The following is a 21,860-nucleotide window of genomic DNA, read 5'->3' as shown; positions in this document are numbered from 1 at the left end:
GCACCCCTTCTTGTCTGTCTTCTAATTGCTGGTCCCCTTCTTGTCGTCTTTCTAATTGCTGGACCTCTTCTTGCTGGTCTTCTAATTGCTGGTCCCCTTGTCTGTCTTCTAATTGCTGCACCCCTTCTTGTTGGTCTTCTAATTGCTGCACCCCTTCTTGTTGGTCTTCTAATTGCTGAACCTCTTCTTGCTGGTCTTCTAATTGCTGGACCTCCTTCTTGCTGGACCTCCTTCTTGCTGGACCTCCTTCTTGCTGGACCTCCTTCTTGCTGGACCTCCTTCTTGCTGGACCTCCTTCTTGCTGGACCTCCTTCTTGCTGGACCTCCTTCTTGCTGGACCTCCTTCTTGCTGGTCTTCTAATTGCTGGACCTCTTCTTATTGCTGGTCTTCTAATTGCTGGTCTTCTAATTGCTGGTCCCCTTGTCTGTCTTCTAATTGCTGCACCCCTTCTTGTTGGTCTTCTAATTGCTGCACCCCTTCTTGTTGGTCTTCTAATTGCTGGACCCCTTCTTGTCTGTCTTCTAATTGCTGCACCCCTTCTTGTCTGTCTTCTAATTGCTGCACCCCTTCTTGTCTGTCTTCTAATTGCTGCACCCCTTCTTGTCTGTCTTCTAATTGCTGCACCCCTTCTTGTCTGTCTTCTAATTGCTGCACCCCTTCTTGTCTGTCTTCTAATTGCTGCACCCCTTCTTGTCTGTCTTCTAATTGCTGGTCCCCTTCTTGTCGTCTTTCTAATTGCTGGACCTCTTCTTGCTGGTCTTCTAATTGCTGGTCCCCTTGTCTGTCTTTCTAATTGCTGCACCCCTTGTTGTTCTTCTGATTGCTGGACCACTTCTTTTGCAGTCTCTTCCCCTCATCTCGAGGGGTCGTGTGCTTGTTCAGCAAGGAGATCTGGTGAGGATATTTTTCCAAGAGATGGGCATGGGTCACCGTCCGCGTCTTGTTAGCAAACCCGTCTATCTCCATCTTTTCAGCGACTTGCTACTTTTATCCAGCAAAACAGAGTAAGTTTGTACATGGGGAGCAGAGGAATTACTTTCCGGCATAGTAATATGGTGGTAGGGGAAGATACTTGTTGATGTGCTGCCATTCTTGTCATGTCTTACAGTGGAATTGCAGCTTTATATACTGAAAACCCGAGCTCTGATATATTGCGTTGGCGTATGTGATCTGCCAATATTTCTGGTGCCCTATGGGTGGCATCTCTTATTGCTCTTCTCTTTCCCTCCAGTGCTGGTCGCTTCCAAGTGACTGACTATGCAAGACGCGGGCAAGTGAAAGCGGACCATGTCAAGGCGAAGGCCCTCGGCCTCCCCACGCTGGTCTTCTTACTGCGCCTGACACAAAACCACAGTGGTCTGAGCTGTGAGATTGTCCTGCAGGCTTCCACTGAGTAAGTTATGGCCACCACCAACTACGGGAGACCATAAAAACCAAAACTATGAAGGTTTGTCTGCAGTCATGTCTGAGTCCATGTACTGGAGAGAGGAAGGGTCCCCCTCTCATAAGTGTCAAGAATACCCCCCCACTCATGTGAGACTGAACCCTGAAAGATTGTGGGGACCACCGGTAAAGCTGTGCGGTGTCGATCCACGCGACACATCTACAGGGCGAGGATTGATACAGGCACAAGGCATTGTCACTCCTATGATCACATAGAGGAGTATAGAAATGATGGTAAGAGCGGGGAGGCCGTGTGCTTTCTGGGGTCTTTACTCCTTATCTGTTCTGTGTTCCCTCTAGATTGGAGAAGCAGCATTGGATCGCCAAGATAACACAACAGATGTCGCAGGAATCAAGCTGCTAACTGACCAGGAGGCCACAAGGTAAGTCTCCTATATGCAAGGGGATCGCGATTCTTTCAGTACCCGATCATTTCAAGATGGTGCACACTGTTGTAATCTCCTCCGCAATATGACGCACACCGACGTCACCAACTCTGCAGTGTATTCAATGGAATGATGCGCACTGACGTAGCCTCCTCCGCAGTGTATTCCCCGAGATATGGCGCTCACTGACTTAGTCTCCTCCGCAGTGTATTCCCCGAGATATGACTCTCACTGACGTAGCCTCCTCCGCAGTGTATTCCCCGAGATATGACGCTCACTGGTGAAGCCTCCTCCGCAGTGTATTCCCCGGGATATGACGGTCGCTGGTGAAGCCTCCTCCGCAGTGTATTCCCCGAGATATGGCGCTCACTGACGTAGCCTCCTCCGCAGTGTATTTCCCGAGATGACTCTCACTGGTGAAGCCTCCTCTGCAGTGTATTCCCCGAGATATGACGCTCACTGACAGTCTCCTCCGCAGTGTATTCCCTGGGATATGGTGTACATGGATGTAGTCTCCCCTGCAGTGTATTCCCTGGGATATGGCGTACATGGATGTAGTCTCCTCTGCAGTGTATTCCCTGGGATATGGATGTAGTCTCCCCTGCAGTGTATTCCCTGGGATATGGCGTACATGGATGTAGTCTCCACTGCAGTGTATTCCCTGGGATATGGATGTAGTCTCCTCCGCAGTGTATTCCCTGGGATATGGTGTACATGGATGTAGTCTCCCCTGCAGTGTATTCCCTGGGATATGGTGTACATGGATGTAGTCTCCCCTGCAGTGTATTCCCTGGGATATGGTGTACACGGATGTAGTCTCCTCTGCAGTGTATTCCCTGGGATATGGTGTACATGGATGTAGTCTCCCCTGCAGTGTATTCCCTGGGATATGGTGTACACGGATGTAGTCTCCCCTGCAGTGTATTCCCTGGGATATGGCGTACATGGATGTAGTCTCCTCTGCAGTGTATTCCCTGGGATATGGATGTAGTCTCCCCTGCAGTGTATTCCCTGGGATATGGCGTACATGGATGTAGTCTCCACTGCAGTGTATTCCCTGGGATATGGATGTAGTCTCCTCCGCAGTGTATTCCCTGGGATATGGTGTACATGGATGTAGTCTCCCCTGCAGTGTATTCCCTGGGATATGGTGTACATGGATGTAGTCTCCCCTGCAGTGTATTCCCTGGGATATGGTGTACACGGATGTAGTCTCCTCTGCAGTGTATTCCCTGGGATATGGTGTACATGGATGTAGTCTCCTCTGCAGTGTATTCCCTGGGATATGGTGTACATGGATGTAGTCTCCTCTGCAGTGTATTCCCTGGGATATGCATGTAGTCTCCTCTGCAGTGTATTCCCTGGGATATGGTGTACATGGATGTAGTCTCCTCTGCAGTGTATTCCCTGGGATATGGTGTACATGGATGTAGTCTCCTCTGCAATGTATTCCCTGGGATATGGATGTAATCTCCTCTGCAGTGTATTCCCTGGGATATGGTGTACATCAGGGGTGGGGAACCTCCGGCCCGCGGGCAGTATACGGCCCGTGACGACTTTTTATGCGGCCCCCGGGCACATTCCCGGGGACCATTGTGCTTTGGTGGCAGCCGCGCTTTTCCCGGCTGCCGGCCCTTTAAATCCCACAGCCTGATGCCCTGTGGGTAGATGCTAGAATGTACGGGCTCTCTCCAGATCCTGACTTCCAGGACCTGACTGCAGCCCATACATTCTAGGCTTATCCCCGGCCTGTGTGCTCTGGTGGGCGGGTAAGCAGCAAGCTGCGATAAAGTCACACAGAAGAGCTGCAGCAGGTTTACCAGCCTCCCGGACCTGCTGTGTGTGTGTGACTCTCCCTCCCCCTCACTGCGAGTACTCAACCCATCGCTGCCCCCCCCCCGCTCAGTGCTGTGTACACCCTCGTACTGTGTACCCCCTCGTGCTGTGTACCCCCTCGTGCTGTGTACCCCCTCGTGCTGTATGTACCCCCCAATGCTGTGTGTACCCCCTTGTGCTGTATGTACCCCCTAGTGCAGTGTGTACCCCCTAGTACAGTGTGTACCCCCTAGTACAGTGTGTACCCCCTAATGCTGTGTGTACCCCCTAATGCTGTGTGTACCCCTTAATGCTGTGTGTACCCCTTAATGCTGTGTGTACCCCTTAATGCTGTGTACCCCTTAATGCTGTGTACCCCCTCGTGCTGTGTACCCCCTCGTGCTGTGTACCCCCTCGTGCTGTGTACCCCCTCGTGCTGTGTACCCCCTCGTGCTGTGTACCCCCTCGTGCTGTGTACCCCCTCGTGCTGTGTACCCCCTCGTGCTGTGTGTACCCCCTCGTGCTGTGTGTACCCCCTCATGCTGTGTACCTCCTAGTACAGTGTGTACCCCCAGGTGCTGTGTGTACCCCCAGGTGCTGTGTGTACCCCCAGGTGCTGTGTGTACCCCCAGGTGCTGTGTGTACCCCCAGGTGCTGTGTGTACCCCCAGGTGCTGTGTGTACCCCCAGGTGCTGTGTGTACCCCCAGGTGCTGTGTGTACCCCCAGGTGCTGTGTGTACCCCCAGGTGCTGTGTGTACCCCCTAGTGCTGTGTACACCCCAGTGCTGTGTGTACCCCCTCGTGCTATGTGTACCACCTAGTGCAGCGAGTACCACCTAGTGCAGCGAGTACCCCCTAATGCTGTGTGTACCCCTTAATGCTGTGTGTACCCCCTAATGCTGTGTACCCCTTAATGCTGTGTGTACCCCCTCGTGCTGTGTACCCCCTCGTGCTGTGTGTACCCCCTCATGCTGTGTACCTCCTAGTACAGTGTGTACCCCCCAGTGCTGTGTACCCCCAGGTGCTGTGTGTACCCCCTAGTGCTGTGTGTACCCCCTAATGCTGTGTACACCCCAGTGCTGTGTACCCCCTCAGCGTGGTGTAACCCCTCACTGCTGTCCGTGCCCCCCCTAGTGCTGTCTGTACCCCCTGGGTGATGTCTATGCCCCCCCACCAGTGCTGTCCGCACCACCTAATGCTGTCCATGCTGCCACCAGTGCTGTCCATGCCACGGTGAGTGCTGCCTGTGTCCCCCTTATGCTGTCCATGCTCCCCAGTGCTGTGTGCCACCCCTCAGTGCTCTTAACTCGCTACTGCTGTCTGTACCCTCCCACTGCTTTCTATGCTCCCCAGTCCGTGCTCTCCTATTGATGTCTATGTTCCCCCAGACCTGTCTGTCTCCCTAATGCTGCCACCCAGTGCAGTGCGTGCTGCCACCCAGTGCAGTGCGTGCTGCCACCCAGTGCAGTGCGTGCTGCCACCCAGTGCAGTGCGTGCTGCCACCCAGTGCAGTGCGTGCTGCCACCCAGTGCAGTGCGTGCTGCCACCCAGTGCAGTGCGTGCTGCCACCCAGTGCAGTGCGTGCTGCCACCCAGTGCAGTGCGTGCTGCCACCCAGTGCAGTGCGTGCTGCCACCCAGTGCAGTGCGTGCTGCCACCCAGTGCAGTGCGTGCTGCCACCCAGTGCAGTGCGTGCTGCCACCCAGTGCAGTGCGTGCTGCCACCCAGTGCTGTGCGTGCTGCCACCCAGTGCTGTGCGTGCTGCCACCCAGTGCTGTGCGTGTCCCCAGTCATGTCTGTGCCACCGCCAGGGCTGTCCATGCCCCCTACTGATGTATATGCCCCAGCTCCTCCTGTGATGTATATGCCCCAGCCCCTTCTGTGATGTATATGCCCCAGCCCCTTCTGTGATGTATATGCCTCAGCCCCTCCTGTGATGTATATGCCCCAGCCCCTCCTGTGATGTATATGCCCCAGCCCCTCCTGTGATGTATATGCCCCAGCCCCTCCTGTGATGTATATGCCCCAGCCCCTCCTGTGATGTGTACTCCCAGTGTCTCCTGTAATTTATGCGCCCTGGCCCCTCCTGTGATGTGTATGCCCCCAGCATCTCCAGACAGAGACAAACCTGGAAAAGCAGCTGTGAGAAACAAGATGATCAATATCACCGAACATTACAATCGCACCAAAGAGAAGCAGCTCCGGCCACCACAATAGGGGTGAGTTAATCGTTTGACCAAATATAGCAGGGTTATTTTTCAGGTTGATAATGTTGTGCGGCCCCCAAAGGTTAGTAGGAAATTCCAAATGGCCCCCGGCAGTAAAAAGGTTCCCCACCCCTGGTGTACATGGATGTAGTCTCCCCTGCAGCGTATTCCCTGGGATATGGTGTACATGGATGTAGTCTCCTCTGCAGCATATTCCCTGGGATATGGTGTACACGGATGTAGTCTCCTCTGCAGTGTAATCCCTGGGATAAGGTGTACATGGATGTAGTCTCCCCTGCAGTGTATTCCCTGGGATATGGTGTACACGGATGTAGTCTCTCCTGCAGTGTATTCCCTGGGATATGGTGTACACGGATGTAGTCTCCCCTGCAGTGTATTCCCTGGGATATGGCGTACATGGATGTAGTCTCCCCTGCAGTGTATTCCCTGGGATATGGCGTACATGGATGTAGTCTCCTCTGCAGTGTATTCCCTGGGATATGCATGTAGTCTCCACTGCAGTGTATTCCCTGGGATATGGATGTAGTCTCCTCTGCAGTGTATTCCCTGGGATATGGATGTAGTCTCCCCTGCAGTGTATTCCCTGGGATATGGCGTACATGGATGTAGTCTCCTCCACAGTGTATTCCCTGGGATATGGATGTAGTCTCCCCTGCAGTGTATTCCCTGGGATATGGCGTACATGGATGTAGTCTCCTCTGCAGTGTATTCCCTGGGATATGGCGTACATGGATGTAGTCTCCTCTGCAGTGTATTCCCTGGGATATGGATGTAGTCTCCTCTGCAGTGTATTCCCTGGGATATGGTTGTAGTCTCCCCTGCAGTGTATTCCCTGGGATATGGCGTACATGGATGTAGTCTCCTCCAGTGTATTCCCTGGGATATGGATGTAGTCTCCCCTGCAGTGTATTCCCTGGGATATGGTGTACATGGATGTAGTCTCCTCCACAGTGTATTCCCTGGGATATGGATGTAGTCTCCCCTGCAGTGTATTCCCTGGGATATGGCGTACATGGATGTAGTCTCCTCTGCAGTGTATTCCCTGGGATATGCATGTAGTCTCCTCTGCAGTGTATTCCCTGGGATATGGTGTACACGGATGTAGTCTCCCCTGCAGTGTATTCCCTGGGATATGGTGTACATGGATGTAGTCTCCCCTGCAGTGTATTCCCTGGGATATGGTGTACATGGATGTAGTCTCCCCTGCAGTGTATTCCCTGGGATATGGTGTACATGGATGTAGTCTCCTCTGCAGTGTATTCCCTGGGATATGGTGTACACGGATGTAGTCTCCTCTGCAGTGTAATCCCCGGGATATGGTGTACATGGATGTAGTCTCCTCCACAGTGTATTCCCTGGGATATGGATGTAGTCTCCCCTGCAGTGTATTCCCTGGGATATGGTGTACATGGATGTAGTCTCCTCCACAGTGTATTCCCTGGGATATGGATGTAGTCTCCCCTGCAGTGTATTCCCTGGGATATGGATGTAGTCTCCCCTGCAGTGTATTCCCTGGGATATGGTGTACATGGATGTAGTCTCCCCTGCAGTGTATTCCCTGGGATATGGTGTACATGGATGTAGTCTCCTCCACAGTGTATTCCCTGGGATATGGATGTAGTCTCCCCTGCAGTGTATTCCCTGGGATATGGATGTAGTCTCCCCTGCAGTGTATTCCCTGGGATATGGTGTACATGGATGTAGTCTCCCCTGCAGTGTATTCCCTGGGATATGGTGTACATGGATGTAGTCTCCCCTGCAGTGTATTCCCTGGGATATGGTGTACATGGATGTAGTCTCCCCTGCAGTGTATTCCCTGGGATATGGTGTACACGGATGTAGTCTCCTCCACAGTGTATTCCCTGGGATATGGATGTAGTCTCCCCTGCAGTGTATTCCCTGGGATATGGCGTACATGGATGTAGTCTCCTCTGCAGTGTATTCCCTGGGATATGGCGTACATGGATGTAGTCTCCTCCACAGTGTATTCCCTGGGATATGGATGTAGTCTCCCCTGCAGTGTATTCCCTGGGATATGGATGTAGTCTCCCCTGCAGTGTATTCCCTGGGATATGGTGTACATGGATGTAGTCTCCCCTGCAGTGTATTCCCTGGGATATGGTGTACACGGATGTAGTCTCCTCCACAGTGTATTCCCTGGGATATGGATGTAGTCTCCCCTGCAGTGTATTCCCTGGGATATGGCGTACATGGATGTAGTCTCCTCTGCAGTGTATTCCCTGGGATATGGCGTACATGGATGTAGTCTCCTCCACAGTGTATTCCCTGGGATATGGATGTAGTCTCCTCTGCAGTGTATTCCCTGGGATATGGTGTACACGGATGTAGTCTCCCCTGCAGTGTATTCCCTGGGATATGGTGTACATGGATGTAGTCTCCCCTGCAGTGTATTCCCTGGGATATGGTGTACATGGATGTAGTCTCCCCTGCAGTGTATTCCCTGGGATATGGTGTACATGGATGTAGTCTCCTCTGCAGTGTATTCCCTGGGATATGGTGTACACGGATGTAGTCTCCTCTGCAGTGTAATCCCCGGGATATGGTGTACATGGATGTAGTCTCCTCTGCAATGTATTCCCTGGGATATGGATGTAGTCTCCCCTGCAGTGTATTCCCTGGGATATGGTGTACATGGATGTAGTCTCCTCTGCAGTGTATTCCCTGGGATATGGATGTAGTCTCCCCTGCAGTGTATTCCCTGGGATATGGATGTAGTCTCCCCTGCAGTGTATTCCCTGGGATATGGTGTACATGGATGTAGTCTCCCCTGCAGTGTATTCCCTGGGATATGGTGTACATGGATGTAGTCTCCCCTGCAGTGTATTCCCTGGGATATGACGTACATGGATGTAGTCTCCCCTGCAGTGTATTCCCTGGGATATGGATGTAGTCTCCTCCACAGTGTATTCCCTGGGATATGGATGTAGTCTCCTCTGCAGTGTATTCCCTGGGATATGGCGTACACGGATGTAGTCTCCCCTGCAGTGTATTCCCTGGGATATGGTGTACATGGATGTAGTCTCCTCTGCAGTGTATTCCCTGGGATATGGATGTAGTCTCCTCCACAGTGTATTCCCTGGGATATGGATGTATTCTCCACTGCAGTGTATTCCCTGGGATATGGCGTACATGGATGTAGTCTCCCCTGCAGTGTATTCCCTGGGATATGGCGTACATGGATGTAGTCTCCCCTGCAGTGTATTCCCTGGGATATGGTGTACACGGATGTAGTCTCCCCTGCAGTGTATTCCCTGGGATATGGCGTACATGGATGTAGTCTCCCCTGCAGTGTATTCCCTGGGATATGGGGCACATTATTCCTATCCTCCATATTTTCCCCGTACATTTGGGTAATTTTAGGAACCTACAACTCCAGACTCCTCACCAATAATCTATTTCTGATGACAACGGGTGACGTGTCCTGTGTAAACCGTGGATGGCAGTTATTTCAGACCGGTCCCTGTTACGCACGGAGCCTTCCTCAGATCTGCAGGCAGCTGTATACTGGGGGAGCAGGTGGCCGGTCCTGTACAATGGCTGCATAGTATACAGGAATGTATGGTGTGTGTATGGCAGGGAGGATACAATGATTCTTCTGTCACGCCTCAGTTATCCCTTTAATAGAGCTCAGTAACAGCCACCTGGACGCAGTGGTGGGTGATCGCTGGTGTCACTGCTGCCACGGACACGTTACCAGATTGTTATGGCTTTATGTAGGTCTGGATGAATGTTCAGAGCTTTCTCTTGGCCACAATGGTTGGAGCATTCCCTTCACCCATCGGTCGTTATCACCAGAGTCTTCTCCACGTGCAGCAGGGATAATAGAGACGTTTCGTGGTGGTTGGAGTTGTGGTATCCAGACGCCCACCCTATGCGGTGTCGGACCACCATAATAGAGTCTACGCTGACTAATGATATTATCCCGGTGATGGACGGGACGTTATAGGATTGTTCTGAGCCATCGATCGGCACAGCATGGGGGTCAGTGACCTTTACCATCATCAATGTCACTTATGTCTGATTTTGCTTTGTAGGATAATCTGCTGCTAGGACCTGCGGCCGACCTGATCCATGGCCGAGGCCAAACATTGCCCACGCCGTGCCCTGTCTGCAGAGAGCCTGACCGAAAGAGTCCTCGTCTCTCTGCCCTTCTGCTTTATTTCAGTGTTTCTATCATTGGTGACTGATCTGCAGCGTGGACCCCGGTCCCGACCTCCATCATTGTCCGTGTGATGCTCATTGGGGACTGATCTGCAGCGTGGACCCTAGTCCTGACCTCCATCATTGTCCGTGTGATGCTCATTGGGGACTGATCTGCAGCGTGGACCCTGGTCCTGACCTCATTCATTGCCCGTCTAATGCTCATTGGGGACTGATCTGCAGCGTGGACCCTAGTCCTGACCTCCATCATTGTCCATCTGATGCTCATTGGGGACTGATCTGCAGCGTGGACCCTGGTCCCGACCTCCTCCATTGTCCGTGTGATGCTCGTTGGTGACTGATCTGCAGCGTGGACCCCGGTCCCTACCTCCGTCATTGTCCGTGCGAGGCTTGGGTACGGTGACTGATCTGCAGCGTGGACCCCGGTCCTGACCTCCATCATTGTCCGTGTGATGCTCGTTGGTGACTGATCTGCAGCGTGGACCCCGGTCCCTACCTCCGTCATTGTCCGTGCGAGGCTTGGGTACGGTGACTGATCTACAGCGTGGACCCCGGTCCCTACCTCCGTCATTGTCCGTGCGAGGCTTGGGTACGGTGACTGATCTGCAGCGTGGACCCCGGTCCTGACCTCCGTCATTGTCCGTGCGAGGCTTGGGTACGGTGACTGATCTACAGCGTGGACCCCGGTCCCTACCTCCGTCATTGTCCGTGCGAGGCTTGGGTACGGTGACTGATCTGCAGCGTGGACCCCGGTCTTGACCTCCGTCATTGTCCGTGCGAGGCTTGGGTACGGTGACTGGTATCTACAATGGACCCTTGGTTGGACGCACCAGGCCCTTCACGCATCGGACACATCTGAATGTTTTGTGTTGTCGGCTTTTATGTGTTTTATTGATGTGTGAAATAAACATCGATTTTTAGAGCTGATTGTGCCGCTCGGCTTCTTTCTGAGTGATGGTGGTCCATAGTGGGCTACAGCGGCCTCTTCTCTCCCCCAGGACGTAGTCTTCTATCCCAGACATCTGCTCGTACTGCAGTACCAGACGCTGGCAGCAGGGGGCAGCCTCCGTCCTATCTACAGGTGTCTGTGAGCCGGATTCCTCAATACTGAAGGAGAATGGAGTCGCCATATGACACAATATGATTCCAGATGATGATGATCCCAGCTAGGTTGTGATGAGCCACATTAACCACCGGGGGCAGCGCTGTGCTGGAATTCTCAGGTCACAGAGCACAATGGCAGCGCTCTGTGGATATGTGGTTATACGTGTGACCTATGATGAGGATGATATAGCACTGGCTTATTCTGTAGCGCTGTATACAGGCCATTGGGTTAGAGGAACTTCCATCATTTTTCCACATGTCCGGTTTTCTGCCCCTTTTTCGCCTTTTCTGTAGGACTTGTCGTAACTCGTATGAGAGCGTTGGATGATGTGCGACCGTGCACCGGAGTAACCCCAGTGTGGGGCCGGAGAGTGTCACTAATATGGGGAGACCAGGGAGCGCAGCACTACACGTCCCAGCACCGGAGTAACCCCAGTGTGGGGCCGGAGAGTGGTAATCACGAATATGGGGAGACCAGGGAGCGCAGCACTGGAGTAACCCCAGTGTGGGGCCGGAGAGTGGTAATCACTAATATGGGGAGACCAGGGAGCGCAGCACTACACGTCCCAGCACCGGAGTAACCCCAGTGTGAGGCCGGAGAGTGGTAATCACTAATATGGGGAGACCAGAGAGCGCAGCACTACACGTCCCAGCACCGGAGTAACCCCAGTGTGAGGCCGGAGAGTGGTAATCACTAATATGGGGAGACCAGAGAGCGCAGCACTACACGTCCCAGCACCGGAGTAACCCCAGTGTGAGGCCGGAGAGTGGTAATCACTAATATGGGGAGACCAGGGAGCGCAGCACTACACGTCCCAGCACCGGAGTAACCCCAGTGTGGGGCCGGAGAGTGGTAATCACTAATATGGGGAGACCAGGGAGCGCAGCACTACACGTCCCAGCACCGGAGTAACCCCAGTGTGAGGCCGGAGAGTGTCACTAATATGGGGAGAGCAGGGAGCGCAGCACTACACGTCCCAGCACCGGAGTAACCCCAGTGTGGGGCCGGAGAGTGGTAATCACTAGTATGGGGAGACCAGAGAGCGCAGCACTACACGTCCCAGCACCGGAGTAACCCCAGTGTGAGGCCGGAGAGTGGTAATCACTAATATGGGGAGACCAGAGAGCGCAGCACTACACGTCCCAGCACCGGAGTAACCCCAGTGTGAGGCCGGAGAATGGTAATCACTAATATGGGGAGACTAGGGAGCGCAGCACTACACGTCCCAGCACCGGAGTAACCCCAGTGTGAGGCCGGAGAGTGGTAATCACTAATATGGGGAGACCAGAGACCGCAGCACTACACGTCCCAGCACCGGAGTAACCCCAGTGTGAGGCCGGAGAGTGGTAATCACTAATATGGGGAGACCAGAGAGCGCAGCACTACACGTCCCAGCACCGGAGTAACCCCAGTGTGAGGCCGGAGAGTGGTAATCACTAATATGGGGAGACCAGAGAGCGCAGCACTACACGTCCCAGCACCGGAGTAACCCCAGTGTGAGGCCGGAGAATGGTAATCACTAATATGGGGAGACTAGGGAGCGCAGCACTACACGTCCCAGCACCGGAGTAACCCCAGTGTGAGGCCGGAGAGTGGTAATCACTAATATGGGGAGACCAGAGACCGCAGCACTACACGTCCCAGCACCGGAGTAACCCCAGTGTGGGGCCGGAGAGTGGTAATCACTAATATGGGGAGACCAGAGACCGCAGCACTACACGTCCCAGCACCGGAGTAACCCCAGTGTGAGGCCGGAGAGTGGTAATCACTAATATGGGGAGACCAGAGAGCGCAGCACTACACGTCCCAGCACCGGAGTAACCCCAGTGTGAGGCCGGAGAATGGTAATCACTAATATGGGGAGACTAGGGAGCGCAGCACTACACGTCCCAGCACCGGAGTAACCCCAGTGTGAGGCCGGAGAGTGGTAATCACTAATATGGGGAGACCAGAGACCGCAGCACTACACGTCCCAGCACCGGAGTAACCCCAGTGTGGGGCCGGAGAGTGGTAATCACTAATATGGGGAGACCAGAGACCGCAGCACTACACGTCCCAGCACCGGAGTAACCCCAGTGTGAGGCCGGAGAGTGGTAATCACTAATATGGGGAGACCAGAGAGCGCAGCACTACACGTCCCAGCACCGGAGTAACCCCAGTGTGAGGCCGGAGAGTGGTAATCACTAATATGGGGAGACTAGGAAGCGCAGCACTACACGTCCCAGCACCGGAGTAACCCCAGTGTGGGGCCGGAGAGTGGTAATCACTAATATGGGGAGAGCAGGGAGCGCAGCACTACACGTCCCAGCACCGGAGTAACCCCAGTGTGAGGCCGGAGAGTGTCACTAATATGGGGAGACCAGGGAGCGCAGCACTACACGTCCCAGCACCAGAGTAACCCCAGTGTGGGGCCGGAGAGTGGTAATCACTAATATGGGGAGAGCAGGGAGCGCAGCACTACACGTCCCAGCACCGGAGTAACCCCAGTGTGAGGCCAGAGAGTGGTAATCACTAATATGGGGAGACCAGGGAGCGCAGCACTGGTTTCCGCGGCACTACCAGTCTCTGCACTGGTTTCCGCGGCACTACCAGTCTCTGCACTGGTTTCCGCGGCACTACCCGTCTCTGCACTGGTTTCCGCGGCACTCCCCGTCTCTGCACTGGTTTCCGCAGCACTACACGTCCCAGCCTCGGTGCTCGCTGTTGGCTGGGTTTCGGATGATGGTGTAACTGTCTTGTTACACGGCGGTTTCCTCCTCGGGTAAACACCACGGAGCTGGAGGCCATCGCTGAATTGGCAGGAAATCTTCTTGGAACTTCTCAGTAACGGTTGTGGAGCATGAACACCTGAAACTGTGTATTCAGCAATACCGCTAGATAAGAGCGCGCGGCCCGAGGTATACGGAGGACGGCGGCCGTATACTGAGACCAGAAACACAACGGATCACAGAAATGCTGAGAAAAGCACAGGCGTGTGGTGGGGTGTGCTCCGTACACTGGGCCCTGGTGGTAGATGGCCCTGGTCCTCCAGCCGGAGCGTGGCCATGAATGCAGGGTGCCCACAGGGCGGAAACTAATAAAATCCTGGACTGGTCCTCACGACGTGATACAAGAGCATGTGGTGCAGGAGGCCAGGACGGGGAAATACAACCGGTAACCAGGCCGCTCTGGGATCTAACACAAAGATGGAGCGCTGCCCCTCTGTGCCTGAATCATGGAGCCTGCAGCGCTCACCTCTGTGCCTGGAGCCCGCGGCGCTCACCTCTGTGCCTGAATCCTGGAGCCTGCAGCGCTCGCCCCTCGGCGTCCGAATCCTAGAGCCTGCAGCGCTCGCCTCTGTGCCTGAATCCTGGAGCCCGCAGCGCTCGCCCCTCGGCGTCCGAATCCTGGAGCCCGCAGTGCTCGCCCCTCGGCGTCCGAATCCTGGAGCCCGCAGCGCTCGCCCCTCGGCGTCCGAATCCTGGAGCCCGCAGCGCTCGCCCCTCTGCGTCTGAATCCTGGAGCCCGCAGCGCTCGCCCCCGCCTTCCAGCACCATGGTCTGTGGCTCCTTTTTGTATACATGGTGTGAACTGTGCCCGGCGGGGGGGTGGCAGTCTGTGATTGAGCAGCCTCCACCTGTCCCATCCATCACTTTCCCATTTTTCTCTGGGGGAGAAGCTGTTGTGGAATGAAGTCTCTTCTCCGCAGGTTGAGCTCTTCCATCAGCCGCACCCCGCACTGGGGGTCTCATCTGCTCCCATACTGGGGTCTCATGTAGGTGCGGGGAGATGAGGCTATCCCATTTTCCCTCTAGATCCTATACACAACCCATGCAGTTGCCACCAAGCTTTCCCAGGCTCCTGCAGAGCCAATCTGCTTAGATGCTGTGAAGCGTCATCACATAAGTGGGCGAGTAATGACCACACCTTATGTTATAGACCGGGCACATCATGTGGGGGGGTCCAGGAACAAATGTGCCCCCCATGGCGCCGCATACGCCAATGGTAGTCGTCACCTTACCTCATCTAATTCTGTGATTGGTCAATATAGAAATCAGGATTTAGGTGAAAGCAGATTAGAGTGATTACTGACCTGGGCCTTGGCTCGGGCCTAGTTAACCCCTCCATGTCTGGAGACAGTAGCGCATCTGTAATGACAGGGAGATAAAAGGAACAAAAAACACCCATGAAAATCAAAGATCCAAGAGGAGATGATAGGAGGTAATGGTGGAGGGGCAATCACTGGAGACCCCCTGAACAGAGGCTGGGGGAGGCCATAAAGTGACAGAACAAGGCCTGTTCACAGGGACCTGTTACTGGTGGCGGGGGCCGTTTTATGGCAGCCGGGCTCATAAAACTGCTCACAAATCGCCGGCCATAAGGCCATCATGATGGTGTGACACCTCTGATATTGGCCCAGCCGGGCTGGGGGAGGGGGCTCCTATACACAAAGCTGCAGTACGTTTGTGCGCCCCCATTCCCCCTCTTTATAGTCCGGCTTTCTCCTGAGAGGGTCTCCCCATTACACCCCCTGGTGCTTCGTGTCCTCCTTGATTCTTGCTGTGTGGATGACGCCCCCCGGGGGTCTGTGCTCCCCTCCCCCTTATATACCTGCTCCCTGGATTATGGGGGGCACATTTCCCCGCCGCCCCCCATGTATACAGGGCACAGTCGGCCCCGGCGCCTCGTCTCCGGCACTCGGCCTCTCGGTTCCACCTCATTTACTGAAACCTGCCCAACCAGAACTTTTTCTTTTCGATTTTTTTTTTTTTTTTTTGCACCAGTTTTCCAGAGATTTGACAAATGTGACCATGAAAGCGCGTGCAACCGGTGTGAAGTGTCAGCTCCTGGGCCGACCACTGCAAGTGTCAGTGTTCACCGCAAATCTGGAGTTCCCTTCATGAGTAGTGGGGGGCACAGGGAATGTTTTATTGTGGGGTCTTCATCCTGTGCAGGGGTACAGAGAGAGGACCCCCGAGCACCCAAAGACGGTCCGGCTCCCCGAGCGCCCAAAGACGATCCGGCTCCCTCCCCCCTCGAGTGCCCAAAGACGGTCCGGCCCCCCCTCCCCGAGTGCCCAGAGACGGTCCGGCCCCCCCGAGGGCCCAAAGACTGTCCGCCCCCCCCCCCGAGCGCCCAGAGACAGTCCGGCCCCCCCTGAGCGCCCAAAGACGGTCCGGCCCCCCCTGAGCGCCCAAAGACGGTCCGGCCCCCCCTGAGCGCCCAAAGACGGTCCGGGCCCCCCACCCCCCCCCCCGGTCCGTTTTTTTTACTTTAAAAAGGAATTTAAAAAAATGGGAAAAAGAGGAAAACAATGTGAATTTGTGTAACATCGTCCACGAGCAATTCTGAAGGATATGCAACCAAAACGAGTGAACCCCGCGACAAAAACAGAAAAGGTGCAAAGATAAAAGCGCAGCTGAAGAATGGTCCATTCAAGTCTCTGCCGTCTCGCGGGTCCAGCCTTTATCTCCGGGCGCAGCGATACTCTCTGGTATCAGCTGCACTTGTCATATTATGCCCCAGATGCCCCGCTCCGGAAGACATCTCGTGGACACACGTCTTATGTCCTCCTGTTTTGGTTACAGTTTTTCTCTTCAGTTATCTGTTCTAGGAAAAATGGAGGCACCAGTATGACTGCCATTACAGCTGCCACCGGGGCCGACCACGGATGACCACACAGCAGCTGATGGGACTGGTCAGTACACCCTCCTGTCTGGTTACACAGGGAAATCTCCTATTCTGGGGCCTGGAAGAGGTGGCAACAACCATGACGGCTGCCACAGGGGTATACCATAATAATCTCCAACATCACGGACTAGGGCCCGGGAGAAGGAAAATGTGTGAAAAATGACTATATGATAACAACGTGTGATCCAGGTGTCCCCGAACCCACAGTCTCCAATCTAGGAATCTCTGATCCCACCATCTCCGATCCAGGAGTCTCCGATCCAGGAGTCTCCGATCTGGCCATCTCCAATCCAGGTATCTCCGATCTGGCCATCTCCAATCCAGGAATCTCCGATCTGGCCATCTCCACTCCAGGAATCTCCGATCTGGCCATCTCCAATCCAGGAATCTCCGATCTGGCCATCTCCACTCCAGGTGTCTCCGATTCGGACATCTCTGATCTGGCCATCTCCAATCCCACCATCTCCGATCCAGGTGTCTCTGATCTGGCCATCTCCAATCCCACCATCTCCGATCCAGGAGTCTCTGATCTGGCCATCTCCAATCCCACCATCTCCGATCCAGGTGTCTCTGATCTGGCCATCTCCAATCCCACCATCTCCGATCCAGGTGTCTCTGATCTGGCCATCTCCAATCCCACCATCTCCGATCCAGGTGTCTCTGATCTGGCCATCTCCAATCCCACCATCTCCGATCCAGGTGTCTCTGATCTGGCCATCTCCAATCCCACCATCTCCGATCCAGGTGTCTCTGATCTGGCCATCTCCAATCCCACCATCTCCGATCCAGGTGTCTCTGATCTGGCCATCTCCAATCCCACCATCTCCGATCCAGGTGTCTCTGATCTGGCCATCTCCAATCCCACCATCTCCGATCCAGGTGTCTCTGATCTGGCCATCTCCAATCCCACCATCTCCGATCCAGGTGTCTCCGATCTGGCCATCTCCAATCCCACCATCTCCGATCCAGGTGTCTCTGATCTGGCCATCTCCAATCCCACCATCTCCGATCCAGGTGTCTCTGATCTGGCCATCTCCAATCCCACCATCTCCGATCCAGGTGTCTCTGATCTAGCTATCTCCAATCCAGGTGTCTCCGATTCGGACATCTCTGATCTGGCCATCTTCGATCCAGGTGTCCTCATGCTCCCATCTTCAATATGGCAGTCTTCAATCCCACCATCTCCGATCTAAGCATCTTCAATCTGGCCATCTCTGATAACATCGTTTCTGATCCAAGAGTCTCTGATCCAGATCTCCAATCTGGTTGTAGCCAATCCCAGCATCTCCGATCCAGGAGTCTCCAATCCTGCCGTCTCCAATCAACGAGTCTTTGGTCCAGGGGTCTCAGATTATGGCGTCTTTGATCCAGGTGTCTCCGTTGTCGGAGTCTCCGATTCGGCATTTTCCGATCCAGGTGACTCCCACCTGGATCGGAAATGGCAGGATTGATCAGAGGATCCACGTGTCTCCGATTGCACCGTCTCTCATCTCACTGTCTCCGATCCTGCCGTCTTTGATCCAAGAGTCTCTAATCCCGCCATCTCCAGTCCAGGTGTCTCTAATCCCGCCATCTCCAGTCCAGGTGTCTCTAATCCCGCCATCTCCAGTCCAGGTGTCACTAATCCCGCCATCTCCAGTCCAGGTGTCACTAATCCCGCCGTCTCCAGTCCAGGTGTCTCTAATCCCGCCGTCTCCAGTCCAGGTGTCTCTAATCCCGCCGTCTCCAGTCCCGCCGTCTCCAGTCCAGGTGTCTCCAATCCCGCCATCTCCAGTCCAGGTGTCTCTAATCCCGCCATATCCAGTCCAGGTGTCTCTAATCCCGCCATCTCCAGTCCAGGTGTCTCTAATCCCGCCATCTCCAGTCCCGCCGTCTCCAGTCCAGGTGTCTCTAATCCCGCCATCTCCAGTCCAGGTGTCTCTAATCCCGCCATCTCCAGTCCAGGTGTCTCTAATCCCGCCATCTCCAGTCCAGGTGTCTCTAATCCCGCCATCTCCAGTCCAGGTGTCTCTAATCCCGCCATCTCCAGTCCAGGTGTCTCTAATCCCGCCATCTCCAGTCCCGCCGTCTCCAGTCCAGGTGTCTCTAATCCCGTCATCTCCAGTCTAGGTGTCTCTAATCCCGCCATCTCCAGTCCAGGTGTCTCTAATGCCGCCATCTCCAGTCCAGGTGTCTCTAATGCCGCCATCTCCAGTCCAGGTGTCTCTAATCCCTCCATCTCCAGTCCAGGTATCACTAATCCCGCCATCTCCAGTCCAGGTGTCTCTAATCCCGCCATCTCCAGTCCAGGTGTCACTAATCCCGCCATCTCCAGTCCAGGTGTCTCTAATCCCGCCATCTCCAGTCCAGGTGTCTCTAATCCCGCCATCTCCAGTCCAGGTGTCTCTAATCCCGCCATCTCCAGTCCAGGTGTCTCCAATCCCGCCATCTCCAGTCCAGGTGTCTCCAGTCCCGCCATCTCCAGTCCAGGTGTCTCTAATCCCGCCATCTACAGTGCAGGTGTCTCTAATCCCGCCATCTCCAGTGCAGGTGTCTCTAATCCCGCCATCTCCAGTGCAGGTGTCTCTAATCCCGCCATCTCCAGTCCAGATATGTCTAATCCCGCCATCTCCAATCCAGGAGTCTCTAATCCCGCCCTCTCCAGTCCAGGTGTCTCTAATCCCGCCATCCCAGGCCAGGTGTCTCTAATCCCGCCATCTCCAGTCCCGCCATCTCCAATCCAGGAGTCTCTAATGCCGGCATCTCCAGTCCAGGTGTCTCTAATCCCGCCATCTCCAGTCTAGGTATCTCCAGTCCCGCCATCTCCAATCCAGGAGTCTCTAATCCCGCCCTCTCCAGTCCAGGTGTCTCTAATCCCGCCATCCCAGGCCAGGTGTCTCAAATCCCGCCATCTCCAGTCCAGGAGTCTCTAATCCCGCCATCTCCAGTCCCACCATCTCCAGTCCAGGAGTCTCTAATCCCGCCATCTCCAGGCCAAGTGTCTCTAATCCCGCCATCTCCAGGCCAGGTGTCTCTAATCCCGCCATCTCCAGGCCAGGTGTCTCTAATCCCGCCATCTCCAGGCCAGGTGTCTCTAATCCCGCCATCTCCAGTCCAGGAGTCTCTAATCCCGCCATCTCCAGTCCAGGTGTCTCTAATCCCGCCATCTCCAGGCCAAGTGTCTCTAATCCCGCCATCTCCAGTCCCGCCATCTCCAATCCAGGAGTCTCTAATGCCGGCATCTCCAGTCCAGGTGTCTCTAATCCCGCCATCTCCAGTCCAGGTGTCTCTAATCCCGCCATCTCCAGGCCAGGTATCTTCAGTCCCGCCATCTCCAATCCAGGAGTCTCTAATCCCGCCCTCTCCAGTCCAGGTGTCTCTAATCCCGCCATCCCAGGCCAGGTGTCTCAAATCCCGCCATCTCCAGTCCAGGAGTCTCTAATCCCGCCATCTCCAGTCCCACCATCTCCAGTCCAGGAGTCTCTAATCCCGCCATCTCCAGTCCAGGTGTCTCTAATCCCGCCATCTCCAGGCCAAGTGTCTCTAATCCCGCCATCTCCAGGCCAGGTGTCTCTAATCCCGCCATCTCCAGGCCAGGTGTCTCTAATCCCGCCATCTCCAGTCCAGGAGTCTCTAATCCCGCCATCTCCAGGCCAAGTGTCTCTAATCCCGCCATCTCCAGGCCAAGTGTCTCTAATCCCGCCATCTCCAGGCCAGGTGTCTCTAATCCCGCCATCTCCAGGCCAGGTGTCTCTAATCCCGCCATCTCCAGTCCAGGAGTCTCTAATCCCGCCATCTCCAGTCCAGGAGTCTCTAATCCCGCCATCTCCAGTCCAGGTGTCTCTAATCCCGCCATCTCCAGGCCAAGTGTCTCTAATCCCGCCATCTCCAGGCCAGGTGTCTCTAATCCCGCCATCTCCAGGCCAGGTGTCTCTAATCCCGCCATCTCCAGGCCAGGTGTCTCTAATCCCGCCATCTCCAGTCCAGGAGTCTCTAATCCCGCCATCTCCAGTCCAGGAGTCTCTAATCCCGCCATCTCCAGTCCAGGTGTCTTCGCCGATCCCGCCATCTCCAGTCCAGGAGTCTCTAATCCCGCCATCTCCAGTCCAGGAGTCTCTAATCCCGCCATCTCCAGTCCAGGAGTCTCTAATCCCGCCATCTCCAGTCCAGGAGTCTCTAATCCCGCCATCTCCAGTCCAGGAGTCTCTAATCCCGCCATCTCCAGTCCAGGAGTCTCTAATCCCGCCATCTCCAGGCCAGGTGTCTCTAATCCCGCCATCTCCAGGCCAGATGTGTCTAATCCCGCCATCTCCAGGCCAGATGTGTCTAATCCCGCCATCTCCAGTCCAGGAGTCTCTAATCCCGCCATCTCCAGTGCAGGTGTCTTCGCGGATCCCGCCCTCATTCTGCGCTTTGTCATGATGTGTGCTGTACACAGCGGCCCTCCCCGTCAGCTCAGCCTCGGGGCCCGGGGCCACGGTTATTTACGTCCTGCTGGAATGCCGTCTGATCTCTCAGTCATCTGCTACAGGAGGAAGGAGAACAATCTGAAGGCAAATAAAAGTATAACGAGCCTGTAATTATATCTCGTCATGTAATAAACCTCCTGACTGCGAGTTCCATTCATGTTAGCAGCAGTAATTAGTCACATGACTCGGATGTGACACAGCCGGCGTCCTGGGACCCAAAGCGTGGGACAAAAACCTGACCGGCCACTTCACCTGTGCGGATAATTATGGATCCAGCTCTCATCATCCGATAACGGCAGCGGTGACACCCGGTCCAGGCAGACAGCGAAGCTCCGGAGTGTGGGGCCGGGTCCCCTCCTCCATCGCTGGGCGTGCAGCCGGCATACAATTATACTGCTCCATACCAGAGATTAGGAGCCACGAGGACCGAAACTCATGACCCAAAAATGTCCGTCCCTTCACATGTGGTTTAGGGTTTGCAATGGTCCAGTGAATATTAGAAAACAACAGTCTGAGTGATGGCCGCAGTGTACATCAGCGGCGTCTCCATCAGGCCCCGCACAGTGTACGTCAGCGGCGTCTC

General features: G+C 54.7%; 1 protein-coding gene across 3 annotated transcripts in view; it reads left to right on the top strand.

Annotated features, from left to right (window-relative positions):
• LOC142256367 (rho guanine nucleotide exchange factor 19-like) overlaps positions 1 to 10,975 on the top strand; it is a 34,187-nt gene extending 23,212 nt beyond the window's left edge. For all 3 annotated transcript variants that reach the window (XM_075328003.1, XM_075328004.1, XM_075328005.1), the window contains exons 10-13: positions 845 to 1,005; positions 1,233 to 1,394; positions 1,745 to 1,827; positions 9,928 to 10,975. In XM_075328003.1, the coding sequence (XP_075184118.1) occupies positions 845 to 1,005; positions 1,233 to 1,394; positions 1,745 to 1,808 (387 nt within the window). In that variant the 3' untranslated portion in view covers positions 1,809 to 1,827; positions 9,928 to 10,975. The remainder of the gene's footprint in view (positions 1 to 844; positions 1,006 to 1,232; positions 1,395 to 1,744; positions 1,828 to 9,927) is intronic.
• The last annotated feature ends 10,885 nt before the right edge of the window (positions 10,976 to 21,860 follow it).

This window comes from Anomaloglossus baeobatrachus, chromosome 11, assembly GCF_048569485.1.
Source record: "Anomaloglossus baeobatrachus isolate aAnoBae1 chromosome 11, aAnoBae1.hap1, whole genome shotgun sequence".
In the NCBI taxonomy this organism is placed as follows: domain Eukaryota; kingdom Metazoa; phylum Chordata; class Amphibia; order Anura; family Aromobatidae; genus Anomaloglossus; species Anomaloglossus baeobatrachus.
The sequence above is the reverse complement of the archived record's forward strand: the minus strand, read 5'-3'. Positions and strand labels throughout refer to the sequence as shown.